Source organism: Rattus norvegicus, chromosome 1, assembly GCF_036323735.1.
Source record: "Rattus norvegicus strain BN/NHsdMcwi chromosome 1, GRCr8, whole genome shotgun sequence".
Lineage (NCBI taxonomy): Eukaryota > Metazoa > Chordata > Mammalia > Rodentia > Muridae > Rattus > Rattus norvegicus.
This window is the reverse complement of record NC_086019.1, coordinates 103,806,812-103,823,491: the sequence shown is the minus strand read 5'-3', so window position 1 is coordinate 103,823,491 and position 16,680 is coordinate 103,806,812. Positions and strand designations below refer to the sequence as shown.

At 52.8% G+C, this 16,680-nt stretch overlaps 1 protein-coding gene and 1 pseudogene across 1 annotated transcript; both read right to left on the bottom strand.

The window, feature by feature from the left end:
* Positions 1–1,386: 1,386 nt before the first annotated feature.
* LOC103691133 (prostate-specific antigen-like) lies at positions 1,387–8,563 on the bottom strand (annotated as a pseudogene).
* Positions 8,564–11,560: 2,997 nt separating this feature from the next.
* Positions 11,561–15,342, bottom strand: Klk1c3 (kallikrein 1-related peptidase C3). Its single transcript, NM_001271315.1, has 5 exons — positions 15,297–15,342; positions 13,498–13,651; positions 12,362–12,636; positions 12,129–12,265; positions 11,561–11,765 (listed from the first exon to the last, which is right to left on the bottom strand). Exons 1-5 carry the CDS (start codon positions 15,340–15,342, stop codon positions 11,610–11,612), a joined length of 768 nt encoding a protein of 255 aa, NP_001258244.1. The 3' UTR covers positions 11,561–11,609.
* Between the last annotated feature and the right edge of the window lie 1,338 nt (positions 15,343–16,680).

Here is a 16,680-nt window from a genome sequence, read left to right as displayed (position 1 = left end):
ACACACTCTATGGTCTCTCATATCCAATATGGAAGGCTGGGTATCTCTTTACCCTGCGGACCTAGGGTGAGATTAGGTTGGGAAGAAAAAGCATTAGAGTGGCCACCATGTCCCCAGTGAGTATGAATCTATCTCCATACCTGCAATTTCTTCTGCATGCCCCCTTTCTGGTCAACAGATCACAGGATGTCACCAGGGCTGCTGTTTTCCTAAACCCTCCCCCTTCTTTTCCTCCCCATTCCTTTCTTTCCTCTCTCCTCCCCATCCCCCCTTTCCTCTCTCCTCCTCTTCCTCAGTCTTTCTTCCTTCATCTTCTGAATGGGAGAAGATTCCCTAGAGGCAAAGGCACTCAACCTTGAGAAAACGCTGACTTGAGTGCCTCCTGGGACAATTCTGCATGCCTGAGACTTTCCTGTCTGGGTAGGGTCTCAGTCCACTGGAGCCCTGGAGATCAGTAGCAGTTTGTGCTGACAGCGAGACTCAAAGTGTGAATGTGGATTTGGGTATCTGGGGTCCTGAGCTATGCCCTGCAGACCCTGGAGCTGGACAGTGTGTCAGTCATGTTACCCCTTTGAGTACAGAGTACAGGAGACAGAGCACAGTGATCCCCCTGCACACCAGGCTTGCTGAGCTGCTGTCGATGGAAGCCCTCTGGACATGGCCTCACACACCGCTGCCCATCGGAGCCACTGACAGGGTGTGGGAGTGGTAAGGTTTGTCTCTCCACCCCACAGGTCACCTGCGAGTTTGCCTCTGAATCCCTCTCTGCTCCCTGTCATGGTCACCCATGGCACACCCTAGCTCCACATCTGTGACTGAGAGTCCCTCTGTTAATTGCGGCTTGTTGTCACCAACACCCACAAAGTGAATGAGCTTCCTGACTCTGTGGTCACCCTCCTTTTCCCCAGCCTTGTGACATGGAGTGACCTCCTTCCTCTGCTCAGAAATTCCTTAGTCACCCTGTCATCTCCAGGAAAAACGAGGGTGACATTTTAGCACCACCCCACCATATACCCAGGTGCATGTGGCTTGGATCTTGCTCAGGGATCCATGGACTTGTCACTGTGTGCCTGTGTCCTGTCTTCCCGGGTGACACCCTTCCTTCATCTCTGCAACACACACATGCCAAGGCCACCACCACCTCCTTCTGCTTGAGCAGTTTGCAGACCTGCCATGCTCTTAAGTTGGGAGAGGCATAGGGAACCCCTCTGAGACCTCCAGGACCAAGTGTCTCTGCTCGTTCTTCCTGCTAAGCACCAGAGTTGGAAGCGTCAGGAGATTTTGGATTCTGTCAGCTGAATCGTGGGCCCCCAGATGCCTAGAACCCATACAAAGGGATGGCGTGGACCATGAAATTGATGGTTGTCAGTTTACTAGGGAAGGCTCAGGACATCATGGGGTGATCTGCAGGTTGGCCTTGATCCAGTTCATGCATTTTGACACTTTGGTGAATATGCTAGGCTTCTTAGGATAGGCACAGGGGTTACCACCCCATGATGTAATCCCTTGGAGCATCCTATCACAGAGGAGTGTGGTTCCAGAGTCACCCTGAGAGAAGAAGGCACGGAGGTAGAGCGAGAGAACATCCCATTTTCTGTCTGGGTGCCCCACCTCTCATCCTTAGCCACCAACAGATTACTGATCGAAACTTTGCAGTTTGCCTCCCAGGAAAATGCAGGATAGCATCCCAAAGGGAATATAGCCTGAAGCCCTGGGCAGAGGGGAAGGCAAACAGATGCAGCTCCTGTACTGAAGGCAGTGTCTCCGTGTCAGTGTGGGGAACAGAAGGCAGGGTCCCCAGGTCAGCAGTAGGGGAACAGAGGTGACACTGCCTGTGAGGTCATCTCCTGGCCCCATTCCCACGAACATTTTCTAGGGCAGACACCTCATAGTCAAGGGTGAGCAGGGGCTTGGAGAGGCCAGCTCTGACATTACAAGGGTAGTTTGGTCATAATGCAGCAGGAGAGACTGTGGCAAACACCTGCGAGGGAGGGGGTGGGGTGAGACCAGATGAGGATAAAGATCTGGTTGGAGTCCTCACCCAGCTCAAGCCCTAGACAAGCCCTCCCGCTTCAGCCTTCCTGCAGCCTCATCTCATGAACACCAGAGGGCGCCTGAGAGCAGAGTCAGCTTGTCCCTGCTCAGTCCAGCACCACCCACAGCCCCCTTCCAGCACACCAGAGAGTAAAGTATCTCACAGTGGCCCAGCTGAGGCCCTGCAGAAAGCAACCCCTCGTGTGCTCTGAGCCCCGTTCACACTCTGTCTGTTGACACTTATTTAGTCACAAGCTCCTTGGTTCCCCCGAAGCCCTCTGGCCCCTCCCCTGGGGACCTGGTACCTGCCTCCTCCTCTTCTCCCCCAGTTCTAAGTACCCTGCACCCCTGTGTCAAGTGCTGCCTCTTCTAACCTTGCACACAACATCCCCTCCTACCACAGTGACCCTCCCAGTCTCAGGCCTCTTGTCTGCCCCGTGACCCCATCACCTTATGACATTCTACCCCATCTCGCCTGAGTTGTGCTTAGTGCTTATGGCTGCCGCCTTTTCTGGATCTGTGTTCTCCACATCCAAATCCCCCTCCTGGCATAAGCATGGGGCTTCAGGAGGCCCCTCAGGACAGGAGAGTCTTGAGGGGAACGGCTTGAGTTGTGCAGGAGACTCAGGAGGTGCAGCTTTCCTAAGTGCTATCCTGGGGCAGGCTCTTTGATGATGCAGTTGCCTTCTGTGCTCCTGAGGCTAATCTAACAACTCATGAGCTCGCCAAGATGGATGACCTGGTGTGTTGTCTTCTCTGTCTGTGGAATAGAAATGCTGACCCAGGAAGAACAATGCTGCATCCACACCCCCCCCCCCCATACACACACAATGGTGCTCTGGGTGGTCCGGGCTGCACTCGGCTCACTGTTGGCTGCCCAGGGTCTAGGATGGTCATAGGCACCATGGAGATCCATAAGAAAAGGCGTTCACAGGTTGAGAAGCCTGGATGTGGAAGAGTGAGAGACATAGGGTGGCTTGGGAAGAGAGGGGACAGGACTGGAGTAGAGGAGGCTGTGACACACTGCAGGGCAGGGTGCTGAAGGGCTATGGTGTCTAAGCATCTGAGGAGATGCTGCTGGGCCTCAGGTAAAATCAGTTTCCTTCACTCTGGTTGTCTCCATGTCTCGTCTTATTGACCTGGGGTTGGGGCTGCTCACCATGCAGGTGTCTCTGTCTAGCACACAGAATGAATTCTGTCGCCCTCTGTAGATAAGAGTCCTTACAGACATCACTGGACATGAGGGTGAGGTCCACACACTGCAGCATCTTTGCACTTAGAGCTGTGGGCCGAGAGAACACAACCATGACAGGAATACAGGAGCTCAGTTGCCCGGCCTGTTCCTCCAGAACCAAACTTCCTGCTCCAGGTTACAGGGTCTGACCCAGGCATACACTTATCTGGCCTGGTGCTGCCCCAGCCGGATGCCAGGCAGCCGCTCCCCAGCTTAGCCTCCTCAGTGGGCTCCTCAGTCACCCTCACAGCCTCTGTGGTGTTGGCTGGCTCCCTCAGCTGACAGAGCATCAGGTCCTGGCTGTTGTCAGCATCCGGGCTGAGAAACGTGGGCATTCGGAGGCTCCTGTTACAGAGTGGGTGTGGGATGGAATGTCGGACAGGGACATCCTGGCCAGTGTCTCCATCAGCATCCAGGCTGTGCTGACCCAGCCTCACCTTGTTATGCGAGGGAGAAGCAGAGACGAAGGAGAAGGAGCATGCAGGGGATCTGGACAAAAGGGAGAATGAGAGGAGAAATGGATGAGGAAAGAGAGAATGGACAGCAGAGAGAGCAGGAAAGTACTGGCAGGATCAGGAGGAAAGCAGGTGGGGACACATGGGAGCAGTAAGTACATGAGAGAGAAGAAGGGACTGGGGACAGATGAGAGGCAGAGACAAACAGAGGAAGTGGGCAGTGAGGCAGGAAGTAAAGAGAGAAGGGGAAATGGAACAGGGAAGGGGCAGGCCTGAGAGCCACTCAGGTGCACTGGGCTAGCCTGAGCTTGCCTGGCAACTGCAATATGGTCACAGCCCAAGCTCTGAGCCCACTTCCTCCCAGTACCCTGCCCTGTCTCTGTGCTCATCCAGCTGTATTGACACAGCTCTGTCCTGCCTCTCCCTTGGTGTCCCCCAGCGTGGACATGATCCTAGAGTGCCAGGTTGGTCTGGAGAAGCTGAGGACTTCCCTCACATTGGCATATGGGTCCCCCCATTCCAGCCTTGTAGGGCGCAGTGAATCCTGTTCTTCAGTGTGGTCAGTAGTGATGGGGATGGAGAGTGAGACCCAGACCCAGAGATAGTTGGACATAGATCTAGAAGGGGGGACCAATAGTGACAGATGGTCACAGAGGCACCCAGAGGAGGACAGAGATAGGACAGAGCAGAGGCATAGAGTCAGGAAAAGAGGAGAGACAAAAATGGGAGACATGAGGAGAGACTCAGGTGCTCATGGCCCATCTAACCCTCTGTCCCTCTGATCCAGCACCAACCTTCGTCCCTCAGACCTCTACCTCCCATGAGGTCCTCCAAGGAAGAGGCTGTCATGTTCTTCCTTGAAGGAGAGGAGCTTCCTTCACCCCAATTTTCTTCCTACTAATGTGTTTGGGAGGTGGATCCCAGGGATCCTTGCTTGTCGGGTAAGTGCTCCTGCCACAGCCACACCTGAACCCATCCTACCTGGGATGCAGTGGGCAGCTGTGAGTTCCCACTGGGGTTGGACCAGGACACTCCCCCACCCCCACCCCACGAGGCTGCGTGAGAATGACAGATACGTTGTGGTTTGGCTAACGATTTTGGAAAGCTGAGATATGTCCTCCATTGAAGAATTAGGAACCCCACCAGATGACACAGGATCTGCCCCTGAGGTAAAGTGGCTGGAGGCAGGGAGTGGACTAGAAGAGATCTTCTATGACATCATGGCAGAAGAAAAGTAGAGGGAAGGTCTATTCAGCATGGAAGGGCTGAGACAGGTGTCAGGGTGGCAGCACAAGAAATAAGAACCCCAGTCCCTGGTCCTAGGCTGGAGAATGAAGCTGGGCTTCTGTGAGAGGGAAGAGTTACAGGAAAGAAGGGAGGAGTCTGGTTCCCTTTTCTTTCTGTGGAACCCTCAACTTCTTACCATATTCCCCCAGAGACAGCATGAGGCACAGAACCAGGAACCGCATGGCAGCAGGGGGTGGGCTTGGAGCTCTGGTCTCTTGGTCTCTCTGCAAGGCCTTAGAAAGCATTCACCCCTCCAAACTCCCAGCTGGCCCTGCTGGCACATGGGAGATGTCTGAGCCACACCTCTAACTCTGTGAGCTGTACACTTGCACCAAGGAGAGTGGTTGAGCTTGAGAATCTGTATCTCCTAGTTCTGTGGATTCTGGACGGATTGCTGTGGTCTGAGACCTAACGGGGAAAGGACGCATGAGCAGGGCTGCTTGATCAAAGAAGCTGAAAGTTCGGGAAAGGGTGACAAGAACAGGGGTTTGACTGGCCCTCAATCAAAGTCTCCTTGCCTAGACACCAAGAAAATCCTTGCTGCCAAGTCTCAGTGGTCAGAACAATCTATGCCAACTAACCCACTGCCGCTCTGAGGCCAAATCTAACTCTCCAACGCCTCTGAATATTTACATGTTTTTATAGCGCTCTCGCGTGTGTGTGTGTGTGTGTGTGTGTGTGTGTGTGTGTGTGTGTGTGTGTGTGACTGTATTTGCTGGTACAGGCATCTGTGTCAGGCATGGAGGCCAGGGGAGGACAGGATGTCCCCCACTGTCAGTGTCCCCCTTACTCTTTTGAGACAAGGTCTCTCTGAATCAGGAGCTCAGATGGTGGTCAGCAAACCTAAGCAACCATGCTGTCCTCACACCACTCATCAATGGGGAACTCAGGTGTGTGTGTGTGTCAGGTGGAGTTCTTAGGATTGGGACTCAGATCTTCCTGCTTGTGTCCCCAGCACTTTCCTCACAGCCCGAGTCCAGGCTCTAATGAAGCTGAAACGGTCTCAGCACTCAGAACCTCTGACTCCACCCTCACACGTGCAGATGTGCACTCCCTTGTCACAGGGCTGCTCCTCATGGCTCACAGATGCTCCTGTCCACCACCCTCCCATCAGGAGAAGGACCCTCCATGACTGAGCCTGTAGCATGTGAGAGTGCAGCTCCTGTGGAGGATGTGGGGTTCACTGACTTCTCTAAGCACCCTCCGTTCCCATGCATTCTCCACAGATGCCATATTCTCTCAGGCCAAGAGAGAATACCAAATGTCAGAAACCCCGTGTCTTCTCAAAGACCTGGAGCTCATATTTGGTTGGATTGAAAATTGCATTGATGTCTCACAGGAGAATCAGAGCGAAAGCCTGGCCACTGACCGGGTGAGCTCTCCCCAACTGTGCCCTAGTCCTCCATTCTCTCTGATCTCCATCCTCTGTACTCAGTATTTGAACTGCTCAGAGGAACGCCAAACCAGCATATCCTGATGCTCAAATGGACCCCACATTTGTCACCCGAGTCCCTCTCAGTTAGGACTGCAGAAGAGTCCCCACCCCCAACTCCACTCTGACACATAAGTTCCTGTGTGCCAAGCACCCTGACTAGTCCTTGTTCTAGACATGGCTGAGATCCTTGGTTATCAGCACAGTCCAACATCTCTCAGAGACCTGGAAGGCCAGTGGAAGGAGATGATGCCCCTAAAGGCAGGCTCTTCCTGCTTCCACCCAATAGCCATCACTGAAAGTCTGGCCTACCTCATCCTCCTTTCAACCAGCTTCCCTTGCCTCACAGGATGCTGGTCTGACCCAGGTTCCAGGGAGCATCACACAAGCTGTCCCTAGAAATGGACATGAGTGAGCTCACAGTGTGACCCTGGCCTGGGAACTGGGTGAAGGTCATGGCATGGCAGATCATGGCAGTTGACTTCAGATCCTGGTTTCTGGGTGAGGTGAGATAACCCCGCAAACCCCTAGGGCTTCTCACAAGGCTCACTGTGCTATCTCTGGAGCACCCTTGCAGAGGCATGGGAAGAAGAAGAGACCATGGCAGGGGCAGAACATCTTTCTCCATCTCTTTGGAAACCTGGAGGTCCCATGCTCTTCCCTGACAACCTGGACCAATTGTCCCTGCCTCTAAGGGACATGTTGCTCCCAGACACACAACTGGAACTCAGCCTCTTGGCTTCCAGATCTTCCTCCAAGGATGGAGGAATCCTGGACACCATGTGACATTCCCATCTCAGTATTGATGAGATGGTGTCTCTCCAGTCTGCCCCTCAGGAGCCTCAGGGGCCCAATCTACACTCTCCTCACCCAAGTCTGAACTCAGCCTCTTCCTCTTCCAGAACCCAGCCTTCCCGCCCTTCCCCTCCCACCCCGAGTCCTCCACTCAGCCAAGTCGCACAGACTCTAACCCTGCCTTTCTTCTCTACTGACAGCAGGCTGCTGAAGACAGTGTGAGGACCTGGACCTGCAGCGTTGGCTGCCAAGGAGATGAGGAATGTAGCTGACAGTATTTCACGACACACTGCTGAGGTGCCCTGCAGCTGGGAGAGGCCAGAGCAACACTGTGAGGAGACACGAGTCTGCTGTGTCTCTTCCAGCCAGGCCCTCTCTCCTGTCCCTTCCCAGGCTGCCTCTGAAGGATGCTTGCCCAGCAGGCAGCCTGGGGAGATGGCGTCTCTGGAGATCTGCTTTGCTTGCTGTCCTAGCAGTGAATGTACTGTCCCTCTTGCAACCAACTTTTTTACTGTTTAGGACAGTAAATAAAAAGTCTGTGGTTGTGGCCTAGTCTAATGAAGATAACATGGCCATGGAAACAAAGACTGACTGTTCTTCCACAGGACCCCTATGTGTACTTAGGAATATTGTTTTTATTTTAGGGTTTAGAGTGGGAGAGTTCATTCAGCATGGGTTGTTACAGAGAAGAAGAAATACTTAGCCTTTGACACCTAGCTGCTGTTGCAAGTTTCAGACTGACACCTCTCGTTGATCATCTAGACTATTTCAACTCTCATGGCAATGATCCCATTTGACCTGGGTGTGTGCATGTGTGCACTATAGGCTCAAAGAAGATCAGTGCAGCCCCAATCCAGGTCAACTGAGGAGATGATCAGTTAACCTCCTCTGCGTCCTAGGCCTCTGTGCCTAAGTTGTTCTGGAAACTACACTGTTCTTTGCTCTAAAGGGTGAGACAGGAAGCATGCATTCGTGCACTCGTGAGTTCATTCATGTACTCATCCATTCATGCATTCATCATCAGTCAGCTGGAGTTTGAGATAGGTGTACTGCGTCACAGGAGGCCAGTGGGAATGGGAAGAGTTGACCTGGTGTTGGAGATGAGCTGCAGACACTTCCCCAGGGAACTGGCTGTAGATGAGAGGGTGGAATGGAAATGAGGATGAGGATGAAGGTTGGCAGTGAGAGCTTGGAGAGAAGACCCAGGTTCCCAGAACGTTCTCCCTCCCCAGCTGACCTGCTGTGTTCCTGGGAGGAGGACCGAAAGTTGGTCCTACGTGGCTGGTCCCTCGTCTTCATCTTCCTCACAACTTTGTTGGTGTTCATAGTGGTGATGGTCAGATGGCCTATGTGTATTGTCCATTCACTGGCTTCATCAGCCAGAGGCTGATTGACTGCGAGAGGCATAAGTGTGCCAACGTGGGCCAATTCACTGCTCAGTGTATACATAGACTGTGGGTCCTGATAATGGGTAGGAGAGGTGACTCTGGGGTGGGCCATGTTCTCTCCCAGGAGTCTCTGTGGGGAAGTAGGTAAGGGCTCACAGTGGGGCATCATTGTTGGTGGTGGGTAACTCTGTGAGTGGTGGTAGAATTATTTTAGACTTTCTAGGTAGTGATTTTGTTAATGGTAGTGAGGAAGGCTGGGTTCTGGAAGAGGAAGAGTCTGAGGTCAGGCTTGGGTGAGGAGGGAGGGTGTAGGTGACTTTTCTTGTTTTTTTTTTTTTTTTTTTTAGGGGGGGCGGTGTTTGCTGAAGTTAGAACCCAGAGCCTTACACTCCACAGTCGTTCTACCACTGAGCCATGTCCTCAGAACAACCTCATTAGAGGATTCTAGGCAGGCGCTCTACCTCTGAAGTAAGCCCCAGACCCTCACTGGGGGATTCTAGACAGGTGCTGAGCTATATTCCCATCCTCTGCCTTGTTTGGGACAGGGTCTCATGTAGCCCAGGCTGGCCTCCAGGCCAATGAGTAGCTGTGGCTAACCTTGAATTTCTGATCCTCCTTCCAAGGGCGGGGATCCCCTGAGTGTGCTACCACCTCAGTTCAGCACAGTGCTGAGGCTGGAGTGTAGGACTTCACACATGCTAGGCAAGCATTCCACCAATGAAGCCACAACCCCAGGACCCCTGGACTGTTTATATTTTATATTGTGAGACAGATAAGGTCTAGGTGTTTCTAAACTGCTCAGGCAGGCCTTGAGATGGTACTCCTCCCAGCTGTTGGATTAATTAGGTTGGAGAGAGAGAGAGAGGGAGAGAGAGAGAGGAAGAGAGAGAGAGAGAGAGAGAGAGAGAGAGAGAGAGAGAGAGAGAGAGAGAGAGAGGGGTGGGGAGGTAACTGTAGTCATCCCTCTGACTCTCCTCCCCAGTTTACACTCACATGAGCAAGGGCTTCATATTTCTGGCCCTGGCATTATGCCTCATCCTCCTGCCCACCATGTTCCTCTCCTTCTGACCAGTCTGCCGACGCTTGAACAAGATAGACTTCATCTTCAGTTTCCTCAGCATTGGCATTGGTAAGTGTTGGCAAGGACAGGGGTGACTGAAGATTTCCCCACCCAAGGCCAGAGCTACTCCTACTCAGAGGTGTGGCTAGATTTCCAATTCTGCTGCTCTGAGGGAGAGGGGTGTCTCTGTGTCTTTCTAGGGCTTTCTCTGTGGCTCACACTGGCTGTGGTCTCACTCTAGTCCATGCTGGCTTTGACTATGCCATTCTCTTGCCTCAGTATCATAAGTAGCTGGGATTAAAGTCTATGCCCATCAGTGGTGACTGATGGCTTTGATTCCCATTTTCATTTCCCCTCTGAGTATGTATCCATTTGTTCTCTCTCTCTCTCTCTCTCTCTCTCTCTCTCTCTCTCTCTCTCTCTCTCTCTCTCTCTCTCTCTCATTCTGTGTGTGTGTGTGTATGTGTCTAATTGTGTCAGGTCAGGGTGGTTGTCTCTATTTCTCTCCTTTTGGGGTGTGGGGTGGTGTTCCCTGTCTAGCCTTCTGTCCTTCTCTGGTCCCACCCCAGTGCAGGGCTCCTGATTCTCCTCAGCCTGACGCTCTTTGCCATCGACTGCAACAGGCTGCGCCCCGAGGCCACAGGTATCCTGTGCTGGTGGGCCTGAGTTTTGATGGTATGGGCCGGTGAGGGCGGGGCCTCGGAGGGAAGGGCGGGGCCTGGGCAGGGCAGGGGTGGAGCCCAGGAAAGGGGATCAAGTCTGGAGGAGTGAGTTGGGGCTTAGGGTGGGGCTCTGAGTCAAGTGCCCATGGGGTCCCTTCCCACAGGGACTTTGTCCTTCCTCAACCAAGTGCGGATGTGGAGCTACAGTACACCTTTCATGGAGAGGAGGCTCAGCTACTACCGTTGGGCCTCGAGACACCACTCTTTACACTTGCAGCAGCTGTCTATTTCGGCCAGAAGCTTGGAGTTGACCCAGAAGCTGTCTACTGCAAGCAGCTTTGTGAACTACCTGGAGCCTCCCCAACAGAGGGACGACGCAACTTCTCAGGACACTGATGAGTCCCCGCAGCCTGATGCCTCTACCTCGGTCCCTGTGGCTCAGTTTCCATCAGACCTCCCCTGAGGTCCCATACTTCCCCTGAGAGCAGGTAGCACCCTGGGGACACAGGTGGCAAGCCCCACTCCCCACTTTAAGGCCCAGTCTTTACTGCCTGAGTCGGACCCTCCTCTGAAAGTCCTCCAGTACTCTCACCTGTGGTTATGTCTTTCTGAGCACACATTGGTTTGTGGTCCCAAGCAGTGGGAGCAAGGTGGCCCTTTTCCCAAGCTGGGCACTGCTCTGCCCCACAGGGCATGCCCCTAAGCCTCCCTTCATCTTTGGTCCAGCCCTACCAGAGATATACCCTCCAGGGGGTCCAGGGGGATACTCTGCAGCCTAGCCTTGGGGGCAGTCCCTACCCTTCTGTGGACAGACAACTCTCCAGGAAGAAAAGGCTTAATTTATGTAACATGCCCATCCCCCTCCTGTTTCTCCGAATCAATAAAACCAGGCCAGCAATCTAAATTCTCAGTGTCCGAGTGCCTGTCATCCCTCCTGTTTCTGGTGTAGGGTCTGGCCTAGCTGGAATCGACATTTCAGATGTGTCTAACTTTTCTAAACTTTGAGATCTGCATGTGTTCTTTTCCAGAGGAGAACCCTGTGCCATCCCTGACTTGGTCTGAGCCTTTTGTCTGCCTTTTTCTCAACCCCATCCCTTTATCCAACCATACATGGACCCCTATCCCTTGCTGATCTGCTTTGGAAGTCCTGACCTTAGCTGGGTGGACTCCCAGCTTGAGCCTCCAGAAGGCGAGAGAGAATCAGAACTTGAACATGTGTGCTGCATGGTGGGTTTTATTGAGATCAGGGTACAGTGTGACACTCAGGGGTTTTTCTTCATAACTTCTTTTATCCAGGAGGTGAACTTAATAAGTTTGGTGTAGATGCCTGGCTTATTGGGTTCACCGCATGGGACAGAGCCCCATGATGTGATGCCCTGGAGCACACCATCACAGATGAGGGGGCCTCCTGAGTCACCCTGAAAGAAGGAGAGGGACAGGAGTAAGGAAGGAGTTGGAAGTCAGGTTCTACTTCACAACCTGGAACTGACCTCATGGGAGGAAGAAAGGGAGACTCTAAGAGGCAGCCCTGGCTAGTAGGGGAGAGAACACAGCTCCTGGGAGACCAGGTCATACAGGGAGTGAGGGGTGGACAGGCCAGTCCCTGAAGCCACTCAAAGAGGACTAATAGTACCAGATACAGGATCCTCCCCTCCCAGCTCACATCACTTCCATAAGGAAGGACGGGAAGCATCTGCTTAGACAGGGTGAGGAAGTGGGAATGGAGAACCTCAGTTCCCTCTCTCAGCCCTTCACCTCTCTGCAGGGAGATGCTGTCTCACCCTGCAAGTGTCTTTGCCTCCTTCCAACTCTCCTGCACACAGCATCAGATCTGTCACCTTTTCTTTGTAGGCTTTGATGCACTTCTCATTAGACAGTAGGTGGATGTTCACACACTGGAGATCATCAGGGAATTCCCCTGTGGACCAGGAGGCAAGAGGGTGGTGAGCAGACCCCAGCCATGTCCTCTCTGCCTCTCCCTCACACGCAGCTGTGTTTCCTGGCTCAGACTTACACTCAGAGGGGTTGGTGCTGCCCCAGCCTGAGACAAGGCAGGTGCTCCCCACCTTGGGCTCCTTCGTGGGCAGATCGATGACCTTCACCCCATCTGTGATGTCCGCAGGCTCGCTGAGGTGGAGCAGCATCAGGTCATTGCTGTAGTCCTTAGGTTTTCGGGTGTGGTTCCTCATGAGGAATGGTTTGTAGTCAGGGTGTCGGAAGCTTTGGCTGACAAGCCGGTGCTGAACATCTTCAGATAGGTTATTTTGACCCAGCAAAACATGGTAATTGCTGAGGGCAGGGAAGGAGATGGAGTAAATGAGAAGAGGCAACCAGGGAGATTGGGCAGAGTACAGGGAAAGGGAGGGAAGACAGCGGGAGGAAGGAAGAGAGTCAGACAGAAACACACACACACACATACACACACACACACACACTCAGAGAGACAGAGACAGAGACAGAGAGACAGATACAGAAGACAAGGGAAGAGGGCAGCGAGGAGGGGGAGGGACTGAGAGCTGTTCAGGTGCAGCGGGAACTGGGCTGAACTTCTCCAGTGGAGAAGGCCTGGCTCACAGCCCAAGTCTGAGCTCCCCTCCCTAACTCCCCTCCCCCACAGCCAGCATCCTGCTCTCCCTCTGTACTCAGTTACCTCACCCAGATCCAGCTCTGACCAGCCCTTCTCTGTGTCCTGTGAGTGGACAGAAGGTCCTAAAGGCCGAGCTGGTCTGAGGAGAGCGAGGAATTCTCTCATACCCTACATTCAGGCTCACCCTACATTCAGTGACATGACTTTGTATACTCAGGGGCCTTTAGGCCTGTTCTCCAGTATTGTCAGTAGTAATAAAAGAGGACACATGAGACCCAGACCCAGACTGAGATGAGCCGAGACCAGAATAGGAGACACAGAGTGACAGATGGCCACAGAGACACTCAGATGTGAATACAGGCAGGAGACATATGAACAATAAGGCAGAAAAAAAAGAACCAGGACTTGAACACAAGCCTGGAGAGAGGAGCAAACACAGACCCAAGAGGTCATGGACCTCTTCAGCCCAGCTGGAACTCTTTTGACTTTGAGCCAGTCCCACCCTCCTGGCCTTCAGTAACCCAGCCCGTCCTGGAGTCATTCCTGTCCCCTCCCTTACTCACTCACTATAGCAGTGGGCAGCTGTGATCACCCAGCTGGGGTCTATCAGGACACCCCCGCATAGGTCTTCATTGATGACAGCCACTTGCCAGGGTTGGGAATTCTTCTCACATTTAAATCCTCCAACAACTCGAGACTGGCCAGGAGGTGCAGCATCTGTAAGGAGCAAACGGGGGTGGGGGTATGGTTGGAACAGATAGGGGTTATGGATGTAGTGTTGGGGTACACAGTTAGGCAGGGCTAGGACATGGCCAGAGGATGTGGGGAAGGGACTCAAGTGTGGCTGGTCCTATGTAGGGAGATCAATGCTGTGGGGACAGAGATAACTCCTGACGCAGAAATCAGGTATGAGTTAAGGAATGGCAGGCTATGACAGAGAGAGAGAGAGAGAGAGAGAGAGAGAGAGAGAGAGAGAGAGAGAGAGAGAGAGAATTTCAGTCCATATTAAGTCCAGTGAGAGTGAGGAGGCCAAGAGGCTTTGAATTTAAAGTCTCCAGGGATTGAGAAGACATCAGGGCCTTGGTTGGGTTTTGAGAATTCTGGAAAGGGTGAGACCCCCGATAAGTAGATTTGAGTGAATAAATGAATCCAGAAATGGGAGCTTAGGGATGACTTGGGGTTTCCTGGATTGGGCACTAAGTGGCCAGGTGAGATGGGAGAGAATGAGGGGTTTCCAGATCAAAGGAGCAGGGTCAAGGCTTGGGTGTGGGCTCCTGTTATGGTCTGTGGTGGAGATGATACCTAAGAGGGTGGGGTTCCCTAAGAACATAGTTTGAGCCTGGACAAGCAGTGGGAGAAGGAGACTCTGGGGGATGCGAGGGAACGGTTTTGCTTCCCACGGAGTGGGCAGGGGCAAATGGTCAGGGTGTTGGTGAGGTTCAGGGTTCTCTTGGACGCAGCCTCAAGACAGCACAGGGGTGGAAAAGGAGTCAAAGCAAGTCAGACCACTGTGAGGCAGAGAGGAGGACCCAGTTGGTGTGGGGTGCTAGGGTTAGGTGTTGGGGTCTTGGGATGTCCTGCACAGAATGGGAACTAGAGCTGTGCAGTGGGGTTCCAGTGAGGTAGGACAGGAGCTGGTGGGGCTAGAAAGAACAAGAGGCCTGTGGCTGAGGGTGGGCAGCACGGGAGGGAAGAGTCAGCCAAAGCAGAGTTAGGAAACAGGGAATCTTGGCAATCATATATCTGTAATCCCAGTACACAGAAGGCTGAGGCAGGAGGATTGTCATGGGCCAGAGACACTAGCTCAGCGCTTATTCCCAAGAGCTGTGCAGAGATGGTTTGGTTGCTGCAGTATTAGGACCTGAGCTGAGCTCCCCAGAACCCAGGTAAGAGGTCAGGTGTGGCAGTGTGCACCTGTAACACCAAGGTGGAAAGAGTAGACGTCCCCTGAGGCCTTCCGGACAGCCAATTTACCTAAAAGGAAAATCCTCATAGTGTGGGATTTGGGCAAGCTCTTGACTCAGGGGTTGATTATTAGGCTCTAGGGAAAAGAACAAAATAGAGGTACAACCGAGGTCCTAATGTTCATCAGGGGTTGGAAAGATTCTTTGGAAAGACTGGAGAAGTCCAGAGATGATCATTTGGCTAAGGAAGAGGAGAAAGTTCTGGAAAATTGGATGGAACAGGGGCCTGGTATGAGAAAGAGGAGTGTGAGGGACTTGGCAGTGTGCAGGGGGAGAGAGGGAGGAGCAGGTGGTGCTTTAGAATGTAGATGGGGATTGGGGAGAGGGGAGAGGGGAAAGGGCCAAAGGCAGCATGAGAGTCAGGGCTCTGACCCCTCCAGCTTCTCCCCCTGTCTCACCAATCTGTCCCAGGGACAGGGCAAGGAACAGGATCAGGAACCACATGGTATCAGGTGTCCAGGGGCAGCAGGTGGTGATCTTGGAGCTGAGTAGCTTCCTTGGGGAGCCTTTAAAAACTCCTAGTTCTCCCCCAGCCCCGCCCCTGCCCTGTTGGCACCCAGATGCTGGCCAAGGCCCTGCCCTTGCTGACTGAGGTGGATTCTGTGCTCCCACCCTCATGGCTGTGGGAGGGGAGGGCCCTGTTGTACCTGCTGCCCAGTAGACCCTGGGTCACCGTGGATACCTTCCCAGGGTGGAGATTGGGTGGGGCAGGGCCTGCTGCTCTTGGGGCTGTTTAAGTTCTGGGGATCATAGCCAGATGGCAAGGTTAGGGGTGACAGTGAAGCGGTGCAATAGGTGGGTTGAGGAGCAAGTGACCCCCAACACACAGCTCTAAGGAAGGTCCTGCACTTCAAGACCAAGGAGATCCTCAGAAACCAGCCATTAGAACAAATTCTTTGCACCAGTGACAGCCAAGAAGGCTGCAAACTCCCCTCAGATACAAGTCTTTTTGTTGAGAATGCCAAAAATATTTCCTTTTTGGACTTAGACTCTGGATCACTGATTTTATTGTTCCTATTAGAAGTTTGGGAGCTGGTTATACTGGTGAACACCTTTAATCCCAGCAATTTGAAGCCAGAGGAAGGCAGATCTCTGTGATTTTTGGCTCTAATAATCTGTGATGTAGACCAACCTTGTCTACATAGTGAGTTTCTGGACAGCCAAGGTTTTATAAAGAGCTGTCTCAAAACAAACCAATAAAATAAAATAAGATAAATAGAAGTTATGGTGCACATTACCACGCCTGACCACTCTTTGGTTCTAGAATAGGAGAATTCAGGTTATTCCTGGGTAGTGTCACACGCCCTGAACAGTGTTGGAGTCACAATGACTTTTTCTTGTTTCCTAGGTAAGGCTACCCAAGGTCCCGTCCTTCAAAAGCCCAAAGATCTGGACTAATCCCCTTCTCTCGGCAAGATTTTCCCCACAGGGCCTGCATGGTGGTCACACCTGTAACTTCAGCACTTGGGAAGTGGAGGCAGGAGGATCAGAAATTCAAGGTCAGGCTGTATGAGACTTTGTCTTCCAAAAGAAGTATGTGTGGGGATGGGTGGGATTGGGATGCAGGCCAAGTGGTGGACTCATTGCCTAGTATGCACGAGGCCCTGGGTTTGAGCCACAGTGCTGAGGTGAGGTGGTGCATGTATTGTAGAACCAGCATGTGTGATATGGAGGCAGGAGGATCAGAAGTTCAAGGTCATCCTTGACTGACAGGAGGGAATAAATATATAAGTAAATATTTAGAGGCTGTCAAGATGGCTCAGTGGGTAAGGTGTCTGCTAC

What these genes read in the sequence shown, in the direction of transcription:
- Klk1c3 (NM_001271315.1), bottom strand. Translation starts at nt 15,342, where the DNA reads ATGTGGTTCCTGATCCTGTTCCTTGCCCTGTCCCTGGGACAGATTG. An exon ending in CCTGTCCCTGGGACAGATTG is followed by an intron (nt 13,652 to 15,296) that starts GTGAGACAGGGG and finishes TGCTCCTTACAG; the next exon opens with ATGCTGCACCTCCTGGCCAG. An exon ending in GAGGCAAAGACACTTGCAGG is followed by an intron (nt 11,766 to 12,128) that starts GTGAGACAGCAT and finishes TCCTTCTTTCAG; the next exon opens with GGTGACTCAGGAGGCCCCCT.